Source organism: Podarcis pityusensis (assembly GCF_964106645.2).
Source record: "Podarcis pityusensis genome assembly, chromosome: 3".
Taxonomy (NCBI): Eukaryota; Metazoa; Chordata; class Lepidosauria; order Squamata; family Lacertidae; genus Podarcis; species Podarcis pityusensis.
In genome coordinates this window covers 92,138,724-92,162,205 of record NC_138026.1, presented here as the reverse complement: position 1 = coordinate 92,162,205, position 23,482 = coordinate 92,138,724, and the positions used below count along the sequence as shown (strand labels likewise).

Sequence of the window (23,482 nt, the reverse complement as noted above, 5' to 3'; positions counted from 1 at the left end):
TCAAGTGATTTTCAAAAGTAATACTTCTAGGTATTTTCATTAACTTTCATTACATGAAGCCGGCTAGACTTTCACTAAGTGTGTGGAAATGGGTTAAGAGTAATTCAGCTTCTTTGGAAAAATTAAAACTGATTACTTACAGCAGAAGCCGGTCAACCTTTGGTCCATCATACCTCTGAAGGATAAGTGGAGGCCTATACACTTTCATTGTTTCTGAAGTCTATATACTAATTCTTACAGCTGCCCTCTTTATAAGCATAGGCATGTAGTAATTGCTTTATTTATAGATATTAACTCAATCAGCTACCAACTGATATAAGATACAGCAACGGATTTACATTCATGACATTCGCACCCCTTCTAGCTGCTATATTAACATCATGAATCGTTTAAAGATATATTATGAACTAATGCTCTATTTAAACACAACAGTTAGGATCTTTTATTCTGAGAATCTTAAAATGGGGTTCCGGATATTATATTCAACGGAGAATGCATTAGAACTGAACAAGCCCAGCAATTATTTTAGCTGTTTGTTGTTATCTGTGTTGGTGTCAACCATCCTGAAAGACTCTAGAACAGCAGAAATCAATGAGGTACCCTCCAGATGTTTTTGGACTACAACTCCCCGACCAGCACGAAGGCTTGCTGGGTGGGACTGGTAGTCCACAATTCCTGGAGAGCACGATATTGGCATGGGCAGTAGCTGCAGAGATAGCCAAACAGGAGGCAATCCACATTTGACAAATATTTACTTCACATTAAGAGAAGTGCTGTATGTGTACAACAACAAATGCACAATCTAAAACTATGATTCACTAGTTCTGATCATTTCCTTACTTTCAAACACTACCCATACTTTTGTGCTTACAAAAGAAATAACAGCAACAAGTTATCATTTAATCCTACCCTCCTGTCTCCCTAGAACATATTCTTATGCCTGAAGCACCCCTTACAGATCTATTAGCTACTATCAGTGCTCAAGTGTTCTTATAAGAACTTCCCACCTCCAAAATGTTTAATATCAGTAACCTATAATTGCTTGGTTCTTAGCCTTTCCTTGATGGACATCTTATAAATAAATCCCATTAAGTTTGCTGGTGCTTATAAGCGTATAAAGGATGGCTGCCTTTAGCACTTTAAAGAAAGCTGAAAATAATACAATTAAACCAGCAGTTCCCTTTGGGAATCTCCTTTTAAATACCTAAATTCCCTCTTTCCCCGCTCAGTCGTCTTCTTCTTCTTCCTTAGTATGCTGTACCCAATTCCTTCAGAACTGCTTCATAGGGTCTGCTTTCTAAACATGTTATCATCTGTGTACATTTCCGATGAACCTTTTCCAATTGTTGAAATTAAACTTAAGCTCAAGGAATCATTCCAAAACCCCAAAGAAAAACAAACTAGCATGAACAACTTGGGAAAGCTGCCTGTCCTATATATCTGACTGGGTGACATCACTTTATTTCTTACAAAAATGGCTCCTGTAGGCCATTTTGCACTTCAAAGTTGGTATTGATTGTTTTATATATTTCCTCTAACACTAAATATAAGACTGCAAAATGCAGAAAGTTAAAGAAATCAATATAATAACAAGTATAATTCTATTAGGTCCATTAACATTAAGTAGTAAACCATAGCCTTGGTAAAATGTAGTTTTACAACAGAAACAAAACAAAAAAACCCTCTAGAAAGAAATACATCAACACAAAAATTACTCCCCACATATTTCTGTTTATTAAACAATGGCTTTGTGTAATGTACACATCTTGCCCTGCAGCTTAACAAAACACAGTGTGAAGCCATTTTGGGGGTGGGGGTTGGCTTATGAACCTTGGTTTGTTTTAACTAGGTCTTGGCAGTACATGTGAACCCAATACCCACCATTAACCAAACCACAAAACTATGATACAAGAGCAGCTGGAAAACAAACCAATGTTTGGTGAAATAAATCATGGTTTGTTTGATCACCTTGCTAAATCATGGCTTAAACAAGCAATGGCTAGGCATCACATGCAAAATGGACCAATCTGTATGGAAATATACATGTTTACTCAGAGAAGCCCATGCTGCACTTTCTGATGTACTATGAAAAGCCTCACATGAACAAATATTTATTTATTAAATATCTACATTGCACTTCATCCAAGGATCAAAGGGTGGTTTACAATATAAAAACACAAAAATACATACCATAGTACCAAACAATAACTGCCCCCCCAATAAATACTTGCCCAATCACCATCATAATAGTACTGTTTTATGCAAAACCACACTAACCTTCTCTGGATTTCTAAATCTTCTTGTGATGGGCCATTTTGCACCTGTGGGGGAAGTTGTGCATTTTGTCGAGGCAACGTTGGACCTAGTAAAGCAAGTTACACTTCAGCTGTTATGCAAAAGTCACATGTAAAGTCCAATAAGAAATCAACTTTCAAATTTTGACTACTTATTAAATTTCCAGCAAATAGCCTACAAAATACATAAAACAAACTGAGCATCGCCATCAATATTGCTCCACATCTTTTCAAAATGTAAACTGATATATTCAGCAAGAATATGATGAGTGTGGAGAAAACACATATTTATAAACCTTTAAAAGATTCCAAAATTTTAAAACAATTCTTTGGGAAGCAAGATTACTGTATATACTCGAGTATAAGCCAACTTTTTCAGCAGATTTTTTACACTGAAAAAGCCCCCCTCGGCTTATACTCGAATAAGCTGACGGTCCTCTCTTGACAGTTTTACTACCCTCAAAAGTTTTCGGTGTGGCTGCCTGGAAAAGGACATTCTCTGCGGCCTTCCCTAAGTGGTGGAATTCCCTCCCTACATAACGCAGTTTTCCTGGGCCTCCAGCAGCTGAGCTGCATACTTTTAGGACCCACCCCATTCCCATGACTGTTAATTTGTTTTAAACTGTTCATAACATTGTATTTTAAATTGTTGTGAGCTGCAGGCCTTCTGGTGAAAGCAAGGTAACAAATTTATTAAATCTTCATCATCATCATCAGTAAAGGAGCTGCTAGAAATAATTGTTCTAGGATATGTGATCAACAGTTCAAAATGAAGCACCAGCTGCAGCGTGTTAAATAGCAGATCATGTGCTGTGTGGTGACTTACAGGTCAGTCTCATACATGTCCTCAAAATAAAATGCAAACAAGTTATATATGGTATTTACTCCAGGACAAGGGAGCCTTTTCTCCTGTGGTTTTTCTCCTAGTTTTAGTTCTGACAGTTATTTTGCATGCAACTTTAAAAAACAATTCTTTTTCAGGCACCTGACATATTTATTGAGATGTTTATTCTGCCTGTTTCTTTAAAAAATCAATCTTTTTTACTTGAAACATGATCCATGAAGTGTGGTGAGAGGGGCTTTGTGACTGTCACAAAGATGGCAACCTTATATAGCAGGACTGGTGAAACTTTGTCCCTCCAGATGTTGCTTGACTAAAACTCCCATCTGGAGTTCTGGCCACGCTGGCTGGGACTGATGGGCCAAAGGTTCACTAGTCCTGCTGTATGTTTGCACTCTCACAATAGCCATATAGGACTCTTGCATCAGTATCCACCCTAAATTTTCAATCCAAACTCCTTTTTTTAAGCCACCATCTCAAAGCTAAACTAGATGTGACTGCTGTCACATATTTGATGTTATATTTTGCAAAAATTAAATGAAAAAGCAATGTAGATGAGGACAGTGGATTGTTGGGCAAGATTTTTAATCATTCCACCCCACCTCATGGTACCAACTAAAAACATCCCCACCCCAAACCAATATTTTCTTTGTCTGAATAGCAGAGGAAATTGTTAAATAACCCCTGCCCACAGCCCTAATACTGATCAGAGCTATATGCTGCTGTTTAAATCTTTAACAACAGATAATTCACATATTTAATGTATCATCTAGTTTGTCCCTGAGGGGTTTGATGACTGTGAAGCACTGATGAATATATCAGTCACTTAATGCTATGTCTCTCCATTGTTGCAGAGAGCCCTGGGAAAAAGGGGGAGGGGTGGAATGGCTGGCTCTCTTTCAAGAAAAACCATTTTGCATACAGTATAGTTGAAAGGCAACAGGAATGCAACCAACTGCACTACAATGTATGATTAGAGTTCATTGTTATTCAAGCCTGAGAGGTCAGTTGAATTCAAAGTACTGCTGGATAAATCGGCTTGCTGGTCTTATTCACATTCATCAGATGGCACAGAGAACACCCATGTTCTAATTTTGCTGTTCATGCTCCATCAGAAGGCCAATATGAGACCACTTTAATGTTATGTTTTAAGCAATTGCTTCCATTAATTAAATCTGGGTCTTTCCTAAAAGCCATTTCAGGGAACGAATGATTTTTAGCAGGTCTTCTAATTAAGATGTCTTTGTTTTTGACTGACAGAGCTAAGTTTTAAAAATCTGAAGCCTTGGACTATTAATGCATTGACTTGCTGGGTCTTCTGCCTAGCAGTTGTTCCTATAGTACCTGTGCAAAGCTCTCTTCGCAATAAAGAAAACACCAAAGCTATTTCATGCTCAAAAGTTTATGTGGACTTCAGTTGTCAAAATGAGTTCAATAAACAGTTCTTTTTTGCACAGCTGGGAGCCCATCCAAGGAGAAGGAAAGCTCTGACCCTAAACCTCTGCTGCCTTGTGGCCATAATCATTTTAAGCTTGGTTCAAACAGTAGAGAGCCATGGGCTTCAAGAGGCACCCTTGGTTGGATATCACCCATTGTGTTATATTGCACACAAATGCTAATAATACTTGCATTAAAGACAAATATATGTATTTCCTAAGCAGGGCCACAATATTTTAAATGCAGTATTTTAAGGAATAAAGATAATGCTCTTCCTGAAGGTTTGTGGATCCAAACTGTAGTTTCATCTACGCATTCTTGAAGGTGATTCTTACCCTCTATTGAGGAAGTTCTTATTTCATTCCACCTGGTAGTTTACCTAACACAAATTCTAGAAATACTGCACAGGGACTTGCTGCAGTCTCTTCCCAAATATAAATAATTACTCACTCTACAATACCCATGAAGTGAACTGTGATGCACGTAAGACTGATTTGCTAATCCTTCACCATACAGGATAGCAGCATTCTGTTATGTACAGTCATAGGATTAAGGCATCTACTTCTAACTAACTCATGTCTATTGGAAAGATAACAGCTTAGGTTAAAATATGTATCTGGACCTTCTACTCCAACTCAAGATAAACAGAACGAAGTAAGATTGAACAATAAGCCACTATTCAAAAACTGTTGTGGAAATTTGTAGCAGCCTTACCAGAGTCTTGTGAATTTAACACTTCTAAGGCATGCATCATGGCACTTGCGAAGACATTGGCATCTTCTTTGCTGCCAAAGTTGAGCCCATACACTTGCCTAGCATCCCGCCACTGATGAAACGTCTGTGTTGCTTGATTGTACTTCAATCCTTTTGGAATGGCACAATTTATTACCACCTAAAAAAATAGTAAAGTATAGTTATGGCTTAAAGGTGCTTTGTAGCATTTTCACCTATGGATGTGTAGTGACTAGTGGGGTGCCACAGGGTTCTGTCTTGGGCCCGGTCTTATTCAACATCTTTATCAACAACTTGGATGATGGACTCAAGGGCATCCTGATCAAATTTGCAGAAGACACCAAACTGGGAGGGGTGGCTAACACCCCAGAGGACAGGGTCACACTTCAAAACGACCTTGACAGATTAGAGAACTGGGCAAAAACAAACAAGATGAATTTTAACAGGGAGAAATGTAAAGTATTGCACTTGGGCAAAAAAAATGAGAGGCACAAATACAAGATGGGTGACACCTGGCTTGAGAGCAGTACATGTGAAAAGGATATAGGAGTCTTGGTTGACCACAAACTTGACATGAGCCAACAGTGTGACGCGGCAGCTAAAAAAGCCAATGCAATTCTGGGCTGCATCAATAGGAGTATAGCATCTAGATCAAGGGAAGTAATAGTGCCACTGTATTCTGCTCTTGTCAGACCTCACCTGGAGTACTGTGTCCAGTTCTGGGCACCACAGTTCAAGAAGGACACTGACAAACTGGAACGTGTCCAGAGGAGGGCAACCAAAATGGTCAAAGGCCTGGAAACGATGCCTTATGAGGAACGGCTAAGGGAGCTGGGCATGTTTAGCCTGGAGAAGAGGAGGTTAAGGGGTGATATGATAGCCATGTTCAAATATATAAAAGGATGTCACATAGAGGAGGGAGAAAGGTTGTTTTCTGCTGCTCCAGAGAAGCGGACACGGAGCAATGGATCCAAACTACAAGAAAGAAGATTCCACCTAAACATTAGGAAGAACTTCCTGACAGTAAGAGCTGTTCGACAGTGGAATTTGCTGCCAAGGAGTGTGGTGGAGTCTCCTTCTTTGGAGGTCTTTAAGCAGAGGCTTGACAACCATATGTCAGGAGTGCTCTGATGGTGTTTCCTGCTTGGCAGGGGGTTGGACTCGATGGCCCTTGTGGTCTCTTCCAACTCTATGATTCTATGATTCCTTCCCCCTTCCCCTTGTTCCAAAAGAATGCGAGAGATTTGCTTATGGTCCTGCCTAAGGGGCCCAATGCCTTGGAATACACTTCCTGTTATCAGCAAATGTCCCCTTCCCTATTGATTTTCCTCAATTATATTGTTTTAATTATCATCCATAAAAAAACCCTGCAGTGCCAGCTAGGTCACTCCAAATAATAATTAAAAAAACACCCCCCACCAATATATTATAAAACAGTAATTTTCCAATGAAAATGCGTAAACGGTCGTTAAATAAATATATTTCACAGCGTTTGACTATATTGTTTAGCGTTAATAGAAATGGGCTGAGAAGAAACTTAAGAGGCAGTTAATGAGCAACTATGTGCACAGATGGAAGAAAATGCTAAGTACAACTCCTCTTGCGACTCATTCATTCAGACACGTATTTCTCATAGTTCCAACTTCATTTAGGGATTTTTCCCTTATTTTTTTAAAAAAGGCAGAGGTACATATATACCCCAGTACCAGGCATACCCTCTCTGACTAGAACAGAGGGCTAGGTGTAACACAGTATCACTTCTCTTCCATCCTCCTGCCCCAATGAGTGCAGCTCCAGGTGAGATCTTGCATTGGAAACAGGTGCTGGGCCAGTAGGGCAGTACAGAAGAGTTGCGCCAGAAGCGGTTTAGTCCTGCTGGCTACATAACCTGGAAAGCTGTCTGTGGACAAACGCCGGCTCCCTCGGCCTGAAAGAGAGATGAACGCCACAACCCCATAGTCACCTTTGACTGGACTTAACCGTCCAGGGGTCCTTTACCTTTACCTTATAGAAGAGGGCTAGGGAAGAAAAGCAGCACCTGCAGATGAGACCTGCCTTTGTGTCACTTGATTTGTCTGTGGGGAAAGGCTTGGGGATAGATTACAGAGACTATTATTCCCATGTTTTTATGTCCTCTTTCTCCATTGATCTTTGATTTATGTTTGGAACCGTTGGCATATGCAATTAGACAGAACAGAAAGATTTATGGTTTGTGCATGAGCAAGTGGAATTTAGATTAGCTTTGTCTGAAGATGATTTGCTACTATTTGTTAGCAGGCCTGAAACAGTTATATCAGAATTTATCAGATCAATGGATAAGTTTAGTCAGATTCCAGGATGAACAATAAAGTGGTTAAAATAAGAATGCCAGAGGGCAAGTCTAAATTGCCTGCTGTGTATGTCTTTCACTAAGCATTTTCACTAGGGATTTTGGTTTCTACAGATATTTCTCAAATCATTAAATTAAGCTTAAATAGGTTCATACCTGAGATCAGGCACTACTTAAACTTAGCACTTAGGGGTAGAGTTAACACATTTAAGATGTACTGCCATGAACAATAATTTTTCTTAGCGGTATTTGTCAACAAATTTCCAAGCATATTTTCAGAAGTTTAATGTATTATTTCTGATGTTTATTTGGGGTAATTCACCACCTCGTATATCACTTAAAATAATAAAATGGAAAGATGATTTAATTTTCCATATTTTATGTTATACTACAAGGCATAAACAAGTGGCAAGTTTCTTTTTCTAGGAGTACCCCCAGCATGGGCAATTCGATTTTTTTTAAAAAAATGATATTTATTGAAAATTTTTGAATTACAAAAGAAAACAAAGAAGAAAAAGAGAGAGAAAAAACAAAGAAAAAACAAACCAGTCAAACAATACAGATTAATAGAAATCAAAATCAAAAAATAGCACAACACGCTCAAAAAATAAAAATATACCACAAACATTTAAAAACAAATCCAATATTCTCAAATCCTTAACTGTCATTACCGTCTTTCTTTAACCTCCTCCGCCTCCCTTTTTTTGTATCCTGGTTATTAATTGTCGCAGCAAATCCTTTCCATATTTCATAATATTCTGTCATTTCTTTACCTTAATCTATTTTAATCTTATCTTACTATAAAAACCTTAAAGCTTAAAACTTAAATCTTATTTTTACCAATTTCTCATAACCATAATATTCTTACATAATTCTTTAAACATTTTTGCTAAAGCCAAATAATTTCGTTCCAACATTTTTCTAACATTCATCAATTTTATAAAACAATCCTAATAAAAAAACAAACAAACAAACAAACAAACAATCCAATCTTCATCCAGCGTCTCTTCCTCCTGGTCCCAGGTTTTGTCAGTCCTTTCTATCTCATCAATCTAGCGCATTAACCTGGCAATCTTATGTCCGAGGCCCTTAAGTCCCTTCCATATCCCTTCCGCAGCTCTTCTTCATATTTATAGCTGTATTTTCCTTTATCTCCTGCTCCTTTCACTCTTGGGAACTCCAGCTTGACAATGCTTTTGACCCATCTCGACAAATCAGCCCCTTTTCCATAGTCCAGACTAAGCTCCATGTGGTATTTAAGAACATGTTTCAAAGTCCCTCCAAAATTAAGAGCCCCCACAACCCCAAACATCTCACGGCCCATTGCCAGACTTGAAAAGTCCAAACCTCCCTGCATAGGGGGGTCTATCCAACCCCCCATTTCCAAACCAAACCAAACTTTATCTTTCCAAATCTGGCCCAGCATGGGCAATTTGAGAGGTGGCTCATGTAATACCTCTTTTGGGATGGGTGGTGCTGCAGTCTATACATGTAAAAAAGGGTCTACATCACCAATTTCAGCAACTAGGGAGTCACTGTGTATGCTGGCTTGCCGGCTATAATTTGATCCATATGCTGATAGTTAAATTAACTTCATGGGGTAACCCTGATTTAAAGATAATTCTTTCTATGGAAGAAGTGGCTAGATTCTGGGATTTATACATTAGATGAGCTGACAGGAACAGATGGAGAATTTTTACAGTTTTCTTTATTGAGGGCCAGTTACTATTTACCAATGAGTGCTGAATGACAATATTTTCATTACAGCACCTGTTGGTGTCTATTTATGGTCCATCTGCAGTGCTTGCTTATACCCCAGGTGAGAGATGGGGTGGGATTCCCGTACAAGATGGCTTTGTTCTGTTTCTCAGCTGTGGCTTGACATCTTTATGGTGGGCTGTACATGTGACCTATTGTGGATTGATGTCTGCATGGCCTGGTGGCATGACAAAATGTGTATTGTTACTTTTACTTTTGTAGAGTGTTCCACATACAGGATATGTCTTGAGGGAAGGATATCAGAGTAGAAGGTGATCGAAGGGAAGGGTAGGCATTACAGAATGAGATGTTGAAGGGATGATGACAGGTATTTGTGCCTGATATTCCTCATTAAACTCCCCCTTATCGCAGCATCAATGGATAATCTAACACTGTCCCCTTCAGTCTGCTGGTTCTTCTGCTGGATACCAGGTCAGTTCGCAATGAATGCTAATCCATGATCTGAGTGTGGTTCAGCAGGCTGACCTGGTTGAGGCTGGGTCTCACCGAGACCTGGGTGGGGCAGCCGGGTAGGCCAATTTGACTCAGCTCTGCCCACCCAGGTACTTGGTGTGACATCAGCCCAGAATGGAGAGACTATTCACATACCACCATCATGTACCACCTTCCTTGGAGCAGCACTAGAGGGTCTGCATCTGACACTGGGCCTAAGAGACCAGTTAAGCATGCTATTGGTGTACTGGCCACCCTGCTGCTCATCAGCCTCCCTGACTGAGCTTGTCTCAAGTGTGATGCTGGAGAACCCCAGTTCTGTGGTTTTGGGTGACTTCAACATTCATGCTGAGCATGCCTCAGGTCCAGTCTGGGAGTTCATTGCCTCCATGGCAACCATGGGCCTGTCTCAAGTGGTCATGGGTCCAATGCAGAGAGCAGGAAATAGCCTTGATTTAGTCTTTGCTCCATGTGGTGTGGGAGGTTGTCTGGAAATGGGGTAGTGGTGAATATCACTTCGTTGTCATGGTCAGTCCGGTCATGCCCTTTACTGAGCCCTTTCCAGCTCTACAATATTCTTCTTGAGGTGAAGCAACCAGAACTCTACACAATATTCCAGGTGCAGCTGCACTAAAGATTTGCACAATGATCTTCATTTTGTCTTCAAAACATTATCAATTACATACCTTCGACTCCTCGGTCATGAATCTGTTGCAACAAATGTTTCTGTTTTCTAAGTCCCTGATACCCTGATCCTTCAAGAGGTAAGCAATACACATACTAATATTGGTTTTTAAAAATCAGAATGTTGAAGTCACAAATGCAATCCTTTCCGCTTAAGCAGACTGGGACTTTAGTAAAGTTCACAAAGAAATCACACTGTGAGGGTGAGTACAATGAGGGACCCTTGCTATTTTCTAAGTGGCATGATGTAAAAACATAATAATCCTATTTTCTTCATCTGAAACTGTGAATAGGAACTAGCTGGCTTGTTAAATCAATAAATGAAACTTTGATCTCACCTACACCAACTCTTTGGATTCTACATTCCAAAACCCCCGGGTACCGTATTTTTCGCACCATAGGACGCAATTTTTCCCTCCTAAAAAGCAAGGGTGTGTGTGTGTGTGTGTGCGTCCTATGGAGCGAATGCAGGGGGGAGGAAGGCGGGAAAAGCCCCCAAGAGCTGCACACAAGCTTCGTGTGCTCTTGCGGGCTTTTCCCCAGGAGGGAGAAGGGACTGACTGGCTGCATCAGTCCCTTCTCCCACCTCCCAGAAAAGCCAGGAGAAGCCGCGCAGCCCCTTTAAAGAGCTGGCGGCTTCTGCGGGCTCTCCAGGAGGTGGGGGAAGCTGCAGCGGATTCCCTCCTCCCCGGCTCCCTTTGAAGCAGCAAAGTGGGAGGGGTGCAGCTTACACTCGTGTAAGCAGCTCTTCTCCCACCTTCCTGCTTCAAAGCAACCACGGAGGAGGGAAAGAAGGGGACCATGGATCCTCTGCTTGCGGCTGCAGAGGATTCCCTCCTCCTGGGCTCCCTTTGAAGCAGCAAAGTTTCCTGCTTCAAAGTGGAGGGAATCCACTGCAGTTGCGAGCAGAGGATCCATGGCTCCGCTTCCTTCCCTCGAAGCAGGGTGCGGGGGTGCAGGGGGGAAAGAGGGCAGGAAATAGATGCCGGGCAGGAAGACACAACCACACTTTGACCACTGGAAAGTCCACCTCAGCCTCCCCAGATTTCCACTGAGACGGCCAGGCTAATCTCGATGGCCATAAATCAGGCTCAGCATTATTAACTGGACTTAGATAAGCCATGGTTCCCCTTCCTTCCCTCCTCTGAGGCTCGATTTAAAGCAGCAAAGCGGACAGGAGCCGCCCGCTTTGCTGCTTTAAATAGTTTAGTGCAACATTTGATTCAGAATATTTTTTTGTGTGTTTTCCTCCTCTAAAAACTAGGTGCGCCCTATGGTCAGGTGCGCCCTATGGTGCGAAAAATACGGTAATTCCACTCAGTTGGCATAATTTATTTTTTGGTAAAAGAGACAAGAGATGATAAAAAATGTAGATTTGTGGTGAAAATCGCCTGAAAGCCTCTGACCTGTTTGACTGTCCTATTATTCTATTAAGTAAAAGGATCTGAGGTGGATCCAAAAGTTCATCTCCTTCCATCAATGTAAGAGAACATTTACATCTGACCAACTAAAATAAAAGGCCATTTTAATTATTTGAGCTTAATCACTTACCTGATGATCCTGAATCTTTCTGCCAACTACTCTAAATGTATTGTTGCCTGTATGATGATATATATGAACTCTGCTAAATCCAGTAGATCCACCAGCTGGTACCCACTTCTTATTAGCATCATCATAGACCATTACAGCAGCCCGTGCTTGGCAGATGCTCTGCTCACTGTGAAAACAAGGGAAAACAAATTATTAAAAGGAAAAAAACAACAAGTGATGTTAAATGTCCTATATGAAAGGAAACACCTTTTCAAAACAAAGGCAACATTCTACCACTCATTTCCCATTCTGAAACGTTCATACATAGTTTCATTAGTCCAATCAGACACTGTTCCCAAACAGTTCATCTAATTCTTCTGAATAGGGGAAGAGGAGGGATGACCACAGTGGACCAATTTATGTCATTAAAATAATAATAATCCAATCTTGCAATTCATACGTTTCTAACCCACTTTTCAAAGCACAAATCTTCACAAAATGGCTTATAATATTAAATTGGTATAAATACAGCTTTAAAATGACTGAAAATAAACATTGTAAATACAGCAACAACTTGGGCTCACAGTGCCTTAAGGACTGCCTAAGCCTTTATATCCCAGTTTGATGACAGAGGTCATCCAGAGTAGCACTGCTAGTTATCCCCCCCCCCCCAATGTTAGAGGCCTGACCGGACTCAACCAGAAGTTCAGTATTTAGTGACACTGGTCCCAGGTTATGGAACATTCTTCCAACAGAGATTCAGTAAGCATCCTTGCTTTTAACTATTAGGCTTCTCTTTATTTATTTATTTTTAAATACAGGTAGGCCTCCACAGTTGCTTAAAACAAACCATGGTTTAATCTGAACGTTTAATATGCTAGTGAATGCTACTCACAGAGCCCCCCCTCCCTCCTATTGCACCATGGATGAAACAAGCTAGAATCTGGCTTGTCGTGCCAACAGAACACAGGCTCCTGGTTTTGTTTCCTCAAGCAAACCACAAAACGCTAGCCAGTAAGAAACCTTGGCTACCACTTATGACTTGTTTGGAGGAAACAAACCAACAGCCCCAGATTTGGACAACATAACAAGACAGACTGTGACTTGTTTAATTTGTGGTGGAAAAGCAGAGATGGGATGCCACAGGAACCTTTGAACATTGTGTAGCAGTATACTGCTCATTCTCATTAAATCATGGTTTGTTTTAAACTAAGGTTTAATATGAGATGTGAACCAGACCTATTCAACATGCAACTTCAGAGCACAGATTCTTCTTCCATTTATAACTGCCCAAATATTCAATGAACCATATTAATCTGGGAATAACTGGCTTTTAGCCCAGATTCCAAGGGACATAAAGCAGAGTGTGGCTCAATAGGATTTACAAAAAGGATCATAATGTTAAAAAGCCTGCTAACATAATCTACTGGTCTGAACAAATAGCTGCTAGGTTCATCCAAGGCATTATCCAACCAGCACAGAACACATACTTGAGTATTGGAGACTGGCTGGAAATTATTCAGTATGGCAGGGTTCAAGTCAAACTGGGCAACTATAAAGTAACCTGAATGTTCTTAGTCAAACCTAAAATCAAAAGTTGCATTTTAATCTTTTCAGAAGACCATCTCTCACTACTACATATTTATTTATTAAATTTTATTATAATTTCCAGTGCTACATAATAACATGAAGCAAACTGAAAGCAACAATGCATTCAGAAAAATATAGAAAAAATAACATTAAAAAACCCTGCTATCTTGTAGGACAGGGGTTAGCAACCTTTTTCAGCCATGGGCCGGTCCACCGTCCCTCAGACCATGTGGTGGGCCAGACTATATTTTTTGGGGGGGAATGAACGAATTCCTACGCCCCACAAATAACCCAGAGATGCATTTTAAATAAAAGCACACATTCTACTCATGTAAAAACACCAGGCAGGCCCCACAAATAACCCAGAGTTGCATTTTGAAGAAAAGGACACATTCTACTCATGTAAAAACATGCTGATTCCTGGACCATCCGTGGGCTGGAGTGAGAAGGCGACTGGGCCGCATCCAGCCCGCAGGCCTTAGGCTGCCTACCCCTGTTATAGGAGGATCAAATATTTTGTCAAATGAGCCATTAACCTGCAGATTTATGTTGACAACACCCCAGGCAGTTTTCAGCACTTTCATCCCCCCACCCCCAAAAATTAAATAGCAGTATAAACTTCCATATATTTAGTTGTCATGTCTTAAAATATTTGTCTGAACTTGTTTCATTATAATAGTTAAACCACACTAAATACACGTTTGAAATATGTCAGTTCAACTATTTTTTTGCTTTTGCGATTATATAGCATATAAATTTAACATGAAATGCTAGTTTTGATTTGTTCTCTAAATATAAATTAAATAAAAATGTTAACACAGGCTGTATCAATTAAGGGCAGCAATTTTTTTTAAAAAATTCTTTCTAGAAAACCACCACATTACTCTATAGAAACGGGGGGTGGGGAGAGTATCACATTCAGCTATTTTTTAAGTATAAACCATTTATTCAGTATAATCTTGAAGTATAAACAACCCATTCAAGTTCTGCCCTTCCCCGCTAGAAAACATCCACCATGATACAGGAAAAACAGGACTAAAAATACAATAGAATCAGATATCAAAAATGAAACATAAAAACAATGACTACATAGCTCATCCTCAAAGAAACTGCAAGGACATCTGCTTCATGAGTGAGACAAACTAGCTTGTGGTGTTTGACGCATACTTTCCCAGCTGTTATTTGGATAGCTCTTTTTTTAGATACAACAACCCTACTTCTAGATCCAACAGAAATGCCCAGAGTACAATGCCCTTTCCTCAAAGACTTGGGAAAAGTTAAAGTCAATGTACTTCAGTAAAGTACACTGAAACCAGACCATTTGCACAGTCCTAAAACATTCTCAGGTCATGGTTGTTGAATAAAAATGAGAAGATAGTCTGCTAGTTTAAGAGAACACAAGCAGTAGAGTCAGTGCATAGATGAGCGTTATGAACATCAAGAGTGAAGTCCGTTCTCTATCACAAACTATGTTAATCTATCTTTAAACATTTGTTACAGCACAATCCTAGACATGGTCTACTCACAAGTAACTCCCAGTGTGCTCAAAGGGGCTTATTCCCAGATAAGTGGGTACAGGATTTCAGCATGTATAAACTGAAGTGTTGGTGGAGGAAAAAGAGGTCACAATTAACCTGGATTGGGGTTATTTATGAAGACTTAGGATATTACCTAGAAAACTATAACCTGTTTTATATAGCAGCCTTGCAGCAAGACAGTCATCTCTTCATATTTAACTGGCTTACTGAAATAAACCTGCACAGAATTAGTCCAGATCACCCACCAACACAAATGTAGCAGCTCTGCTGCACTAATAAGCGAGCAGCTAGAGCTTGTGGTTTGTTGTAGAAGCCTTTTAAGCAGTGGGTACCAGCATGCTACTAATCTGTGTTAAACCATAGTTATTTTCTAATGTTAAGTGCTAACTGCATTCCAATGTTAAATGCTGGTTCCTGACCAAAGAGCTCACCATGCTGACTAGGTTAGCTTTTCTGGCATTTAAGATCTTAAGCAGATACTCAGTGGTAAAGCATTTAGGGGCATGTTAGTGATATCTCCATCACAATTCTGATGCAGATATTGGATGCAAAACACAGATCATGCCACTTGCCTTACTCAGACTTTATACCCCTGTCTATACTTGGTACAAAGTAGAAGTTATTTTAGTTAAGGCTGTTTCTAGAGTACACCAATGTATGTCAGCTGTGTTATTTATTGCAAAGGTATTTAGTCTCTTCATGCTATAAACGGAAAAAACCAAATCAATAACCCCAGAGTATTTGCACCGTCACCAATAGACAACATGAAGCCTAGCTAGACAAGACAAGAATACTTAACTAGTTTTTCCAGAGGGAATTGCAGTTTGAGAACTAAATCAAAATGTGCAAGCACAATAACTGAGAGCTTTCAATGCACAGTGTATCAAAATGAGGTACTGGAGAAAATGCAGTATTTTACTGGTATGCATTGTTTGTTGGAGCCTCCCCCCTAACTCCTGCTCTGAATCCTTTTTTATACACATTATATATATTTTTATACATATCAGACCTACTCATTCATTACCCTGCTGGATGGGAGGGAAATCAGGTCTTGGGTTGATTAACATCCGATACCCTTTTAAATGTGTTGTGGAACCATGAGCTAGTTTTCAATTAAGTTTTACTCAGAGTAGAACCACAGGAATTAATGAGCTGGGTTAGGCCCATTATTTTCAACAGGTCTACTCTAAACTTTAGTAGAATGCCACCCATGATTTACAGTGAACAAACTTTATCTATTAAAAGGTAAATCAATTCAAAGTCGCTTTTTCTTTGCCTTTTCAGTTGCAGTTTTTCCTCTAGATTATGCTACTGTTATATAAACTGAAGATTTGTTTTCCTAACAAAATAATTTACTATGCTAGTTAAATGTAAGATTTATTTGGATTTAGTTATAAATGGCATTACTGAGATAGTAACTGTTCAATCTTAAACACTAACTTTGTTTGGAAAACCAGTAATGACTCATTTTCCCCTTTTAAAATGTTTTTGGAAAGCAGCATGCTTTAAGCAACTAAGATACAAAATTATATTGGTACAAAAACCTTTTCTTGGCACACAGCCCATTTTTGTTTTTTGTTTAAAAACATTTTATCTATGATGCAAGGAGAAACCAGATCAACCTTTCTGTTTATCCTAATAATAAGAAAACGAGTAGTACCTGAGCAGTTCAAGTACTGTTCAGTAAAGAATGACTTTCACCATTAATCCTAAAAGGTTCAAAAGGATAAATATAACTATCTTACAAGTACTCGGAGAAAACGCTTCATGTGGGATATCAGTCACTCCCTTATGTCTGTCAGAAAGTCACATATGCAGGAACATCTTCCAAATGTACCTTTAATTCTTATTTTGTTAATTGTTTTGTAGTGCTCAAGCTATTTGTGCTAAAAATAGTTTGCTGCATATAAAAAACTACGCGCAACAATTAATTTCTTGTTATCAGAAAGAGATCAACCTCTTTTCAACAACAATTTAAATTAATTTAAAAGTTTGTATTATCTTTCAGAAGCCGAATTTCTGTACGTTTTATCACAAGCAAGAGCTATGGTGTGTACTTACATTGCTACAGGGAGCTGGAGCACAGCCAAGGGTATATCTGCCAGTTTCATGGTTTGCTGCTCTTTGTCAGACAATCTTAAAATTCTCATAGTAAAATGTATAACCCCACACAATGGGTATTTCTCAAGACTTTTGAGTGCTCAACTAGACTAGAAGCTTGAAAGTAATGTCCCAATTTCTAATTAAGTCAGAGAGTAGTCTTGCAAGAATGTAACTGGTCCCTAAAATAAACATGCCACTGAAATCTTAGCCATATGCTATAATTCTTTTCCTTCCTGAACTCATTCTCTAAATGTAGTAGGTAACAGTGAAGTGTATGCAGGACTCAACTGGAGAAACTCTTACCAAGCTACTACAAAGTAACTATCACAGGCATTCAGGCAAGGGCATTTTCTTCTGCATAAAGTGTTATGAAGGAATACAAGCAGAAAATCGGCATGGAAGATTTCACAGGTTGTGCAGAAAAGATCGATGAGCACAATGCATCCATCCCAGCAATTCTGTTTAAGGGCAGGTTAAAAATACCTTAAAAAATAGAGCAGCACAGACAGGTCCTACTCCTGCAAAATCATTCCTCAACTGTTTAATCATGGTATTTCTCCACAGGAATCATTCCACATCGCTCCTTCATATGGGAGATTACACCGAAACAGTCCTGCTGAATGCAACTCGATCCGCAAGAAATTAAAATACACAATATATATCTGACTGCCTCTCCCAATACGAACCTATCCGGACCCTTCATCTGAGGGCATTCTCCATGTGAGGGAGGTTCACCAAGAGCAAAGCCTTTTGCGTTGGGACTCCCTAGCTGTGGAATTCTCCTTAGTGAGGTCTAAAAGGAGGTCATCATTAACCTCCTTTTAGCACCAAAATAAAACTCATCTTTTATCCCAGGCATTTGCTGGGAATATGACAAGCTGGTTGACGGCCTACTTGATAAGAATGTCCTTGCTGTTGAAATTTTTGTTGTTTTTCTTTGATGGAATGATTTTATTGAAACTGATTTTATTGAAACTTCAGCTGCTTTAGAATGCAACTGCAGTTGGTCCAAAATGCAGACACTGCCGGTGAGATGATCAGACCACCTGGCAGGATCTTACTGGACATAAGGGTGAGGGCCCTTTTACATGGGGACCCTGTGACACTGGAAGTCCCTCTCAGTAGAAAAGCAATCAAATGCCCTGGCTTCAAGGATTTTGGAATAACTTTTTTCTTACTTGCCTTCCATAAGCGATGTTTTGTTGTTCGGACTATGGCTATTCTCTGCTGTTCTACTGGATTTTCTGGGGGGTTGGGGGGCAATTCTATTTCTTTTGTAGAGTCATGTTTTTCTGTATGTTGCATTTTATTGTTGTAAGCCACTTTTAGCAGGCCCCACCTAGAAATGCTTTAAAATAAACAAACTCCCATCAACCCCAGCCAGATACAGAGCACAAAGTTTTGGAAGACTGGCCTAGTCTTGGGCAGAACTGTCTGCCCTCTTTGATCACTAGATGTCCTTAGGCTGCAAGGAAGCAAGGGGTCATCATAGCACATGACAGCTACTTGAGGCAAGTACCGTATTTTTTGCTCTATAAGACTCACTTTTTCCCTCCTAAAAAGTAAGGGGAAATGTGTGTGCGTCTTATGGAACGAATGCAGGCTGCGCAGCTATCCCAGAACCCAGAACAGCAAGAGGGATCGCTGTGCAGCGAACCCTCTTGATGTTCTGGCTTCTGAGATTCAGAATATTTTTTTCTTGTTTTCCTCCTCCAAAAACTAGGTGCGTCTTATGGTCTGGTGCGTCTTATAGAGTGAAAAATACGGTACTCATTTTTTGTGACATCAAAACTTGCATGGGTGTCTGAATATGAGCACAATATGCACAATATGCAATCCATCAAGTATGCTATTTTTAGTTTTACTTTTAGCATTTAAAAATGCTTATGAATTAAACTATTAATAGTGCAGGAAATTTTATTACTATATGTCAGGGACGTTCAACTCCCGAGAGACTGCGATCTACTCCCACAATAAAAAGCTGGCAGTGATCTACCCATTTTGGGGGGGAGGGACACCAAAATTGTTTTTTTTTTTTTTAGGGGAGCGAGTGAGGGCCAGGGCTGGATGCTTCCCCCCACGGAGGAAATTAATTGAGCCGCTAGCTGCAGTCAACTTGTTGGACATCCCTGTATATGTTAAAAAGAAGCATCTAACAGATTCATTTTCAGCTGTAAAGGTTCTGGCACTCGCCTACTATCAAAGGACAGCTTCACAATACAATGAATGCTCACTACATATTCCAATGCTGAACACTAATGCTTGAAGGCAAGCTTATGGCAAACAAGTAAATACGTGCTTGCTAAGCATGTGCTACTTCATGATGTTCATGATGGGAACATGCTGCAGAATAAGCAGGATACATATTAGACAACCAATCCTATTCTGGGAATACCAGCTGGTATTCTAAGGCAACCTGGAATTGTGATGCATTAAACCACATCAGTGTACGCAGTCTTGCCTTTCACTTTCTTGTAACAAACTTTGAGCAAGCTGTACAGAAAAGCTTACAAGATACAGTTGTACCTTGGTTCTGGAACACCTTGTTACTCGAACATTTAGCCTCCCGAACACCACAAACCTGGAAGTGTGTGTTGCTGTTTTCGAACATTTTTTGGAAGCTGAACGTCCAATGCAGCTTCCGCGGCTTCTAATTGAGTGCAGGAAGCTCCTGGAGCCAATTGGAAGTGGCACCTTGGTTTTTGAACATTTTTGGAAGTCGAACAGACATCCGGAATGGATTCTGTTCAAGACCCAAGGTACGACTGTACCTACCATGTTAGAGCAGCATTACCATTCCTGCATTAAGTCTATGCAGTCTCTGTCAGAACTCTGCCATAACTAATTTACATGGAGCAATTTTTGAGAAATGACTTAATTCCTCTCACAGTCACAACTGCTCAGTATACACATATAGAATATATGGAGGGAAAATGTATTCTTGTCTCTGGTGCAGATTTTGAGGGTACACAGAGGGTTGCAGAGAAGAGGAAAGGAATGAAAAGTCTATTGTGCAAGCTGGATACAACCCTTAGTTCTTGAACGAGTAGATAGTAATCTAGATTCCCCCACCCCCAAACAAGGGGTTAGTTACACACTATAGACAGGCGAACTTTTAGAGATAGCATTGAAACAGTTTACCATTGTAGCAGATCACTTTACAAGAGGTGTATGTGTTGTTTTCAAGTACTTAAGCACAATTGTTACTCTTCTACAAGAACCGTAGAAGTAATTTAAGACTTACTGGTGGAATTTTTTTTAAAAGAAAAATTGTCTTTCTTCATATACAAATAGAATAATGTATGGAGTATGCATGCCACCTACCTAAGTGTTATAAATCACTTGTGTAGAACAGCCCTTGGGGAACAAGAATGCCGTATCAATCAGCAAGTGCTCTTAAGCTTTCTAAAAAGTTCTATTTGCTAAATAATAAATAATTGTAGACTAGGTGGCATTTCTTAACCTGTTTGCTAATCATCTGCAGGGTTTTTTGTTTGTTTGTTTGTTTTAGCATTCACCAGATATTTTAAAGGAAAACAGTTTCGTCTCTTGCACTGAAGAACCACTATTCATATTGTTAATTAATGTTATGTTCTGAAAAGCTTTGCACAAATTGTGAAGTGAGAATCAGTACAAACAAGGAGGCAGGGGGGAATGCCTTAAAAACAGATGCAAAATATTCAGTGAAGACTGCAAAACATAGTAGATGGCAGGCGCTAGCCTTGAAACTCCTCCCAGTATCTTGACAGCTAAAAGGAAAAAAAGCCCACAATGGCTAGCACCACCTTTTAGCGAGTATTACTTGATTCAACTAAAAGCCAGTCAAAAGTGCCTTTACTGTAGCTCTCTATCCTCTTGCTGGCTATAGGGGAAATAATTTTGCTTAAGTAGTGTCAAACCATTTGGGTATGTTTTTATTTTATTTCAAAAACTGAAAGACCACCCTTCAGCTAGGGCTGGGCAGTATCTGGTTTTCAACATCATGATATACCACCAGTTAAACAACGTGATACGCCAATATATCACGATGTCTGAGATATAATGGAGCTATGTAGAGACACTGGCTGACTTCACTGTTCCCCTCCCCCCGTTGTGATTTTTGCCAGCCCCTGCTCTTGTGATTCACTGCCACTTGCAGGAGGCAGAGGAGAGGTGAGCTGGCAGAGTTAATAGGGGCTACAGGAATCAAGAGAAACATTGGCTGGCTTCATGGTTTTTCCCACTGTGATTTTTGCATAGCTCACACACACACATCATGATTTGCGATATATTGCCAGGTCAAAAATTATGAAACTGATATCACAATATAGACGTCCAACCACTTTGGATGACATACCGATATATTGCCCAGCCCTACTGTGGAGGAAGCTTCTGAGATCTTCAGAACTTGAAAAAGCTGCTCTCCCAGACCACATTAACTTACTGGGTATGTAAGGGATAAGGCAAGTCTCTCAATCTGCATTCCAGATCTTTAGTGTCATTATTATTAGCACAGCATCTGCTAATGAATATTTTGATGACGCTCCAGTAAGAAACAGTAGTCCTAGTACACATGCCTAGTACACCCTTAATGAAGGTCAAACAGGTGCTGGGGAGCCTTATGTTCCATAATTTAAGAAAGGTGGGCTATAAATCACTACACATAAATAGTAAAAAATAATGGTGACTGGAAGTGTTCCACACAACATATCAACCGTTTTCATCTATTTAAAAAACGGTACAAATTGATGTTATTATCTACAAGGTGCCTGAATTCTGCATACAGATGACGACCATTTTGAACAGGGGTTCCATTCCTGGAGTCCGCACATGTCAGTGGAGAATGCATAAGCCTGTTCCGCCCTCTCCCGTGTCCCAAAAGACCCACACATTGGCTGTCTTGTGTCGACTGGACAAGCGCAAAATGGTTGCGGCTTGTACTTAAGTGAACACTTTTCCTCATAGGAACTCTCCCATTGGTTGAGATTGAGGGAGGAAGGTTCACTCCCTTCGTTCACATAATGAGACTGCAGGACATTGCCTCCCGTGTAGAAGTTAAATCCACAGCACACCCAAGACAAATTTTACTACAACCCAACCACGATTCAGGAGACAGGAAACATTCAGACATATGTCTGTACTGTACTTATTATACAGTAGTAATAGACGTAGTGTAGTATAGCAGATAAGACTAGTACCTGAGAGACTATGTTTCAAATCCCAACTCAGCCATAAAGATCACTGGGTGACCTTGGGCCAGTCACTGCCTCTCAGCCTAACCTACCTCACAGGGTTGTTTGGGGGATTAAATGAAGAGGGGCAGAACCATGCACACCACTTTGTGCACTTTGGAGAAAAAGTTGGGATACAATTAAGCAGTAAGGGTATTTTAAAATCTTAAAACGTTCACTGCTTCTTAAAGCTAATGCAATCAGGTCTTCTGCTCATACTGACTTTTCATAAATTGAGCTCTCATTTCTATCATTCCAGGGCTAGATAAAAAGCAGTAGTTATTCAATGTGTGCATACAGATGAACACATTTAAAATCAGCTCTTGAAATGTCAAATCTCATAATGGCACCGTCTGTGCCTTTTCTATTGTGCAGTTTCATTTAATTGCTATGGCACATATCTCTAAGTTCCAAACCAGCACAGTATCCCAATGCCCTTATGCCACAGAAAGTTGTTCAAAATGCATCTAAATTTTTAGACAACACCAAATATAGAATTATTGTTATGATAAGCAAGCCTCAACAGCTCAGTCAAGAAGTCAGTCAAACCATGCTTTGGCCATCAGAAATATGCTCCCACTAACCACAGTTAGTACACAGGGTACCACCCAAACCAGAACTAGAAATCCATTTTGAGGAAATCTATAGTTAGCAGTAAACAGAATTTGTGGAGTTTAGACATCAGAGCTAAGTATTTTTATTTTTAATTATTTATAGAAAATATTTGTAGCAGTTTACAACAATATAAAATATAAATGCATAAAATACAACATATTTAAAACAACCAAATAAAAATAAAAAAGTAAAAAATTATCCAGTAGCACCTTATAGACAAACTAAGTTTGTTCTGGTATAAGCTTGGTTGGGCTATAAGGTGCGACTGGACAATTTTTTACTTTTTTATTTTTATTTCGATGGCGTCAGACCAACACAGCTAGCTACCTGAAGTTAAAACAACCAAGATATCCAATTCACCTAAAGAA

At 39.7% G+C, this 23,482-nt stretch overlaps 1 protein-coding gene across 7 annotated transcripts in view; it reads right to left on the bottom strand.

Annotated features, from left to right (window-relative positions):
* The window catches only part of ENAH (ENAH actin regulator), a 72,709-nt gene that overhangs the window by 24,469 nt on the left and 24,758 nt on the right, over window positions 1-23,482 (bottom strand). For 4 of the 7 annotated variants that reach the window (XR_013984508.1, XM_081000139.1, XM_081000143.1 and 1 more), the window contains exons 1-4: window positions 17,248-17,351; window positions 12,080-12,245; window positions 5,287-5,464; window positions 2,278-2,362 (exon numbers count right to left, since the gene is read on the bottom strand). Coding sequence is in view for 6 of the 7 variants with exons in the window: in XM_081000139.1 (XP_080856265.1) it covers window positions 2,278-2,362; window positions 5,287-5,464; window positions 12,080-12,245; window positions 17,248-17,336 (518 nt within the window). In the remaining variant the exon portion in view is untranslated. Of the gene's footprint in view, window positions 1-140; window positions 289-2,277; window positions 2,363-5,286; window positions 5,465-12,079; window positions 12,246-17,247; window positions 17,352-23,482 lie in introns of those variants that run through there. The other 3 variants (XM_081000141.1, XM_081000140.1, XM_081000142.1) reach the window with 2 other exon arrangements.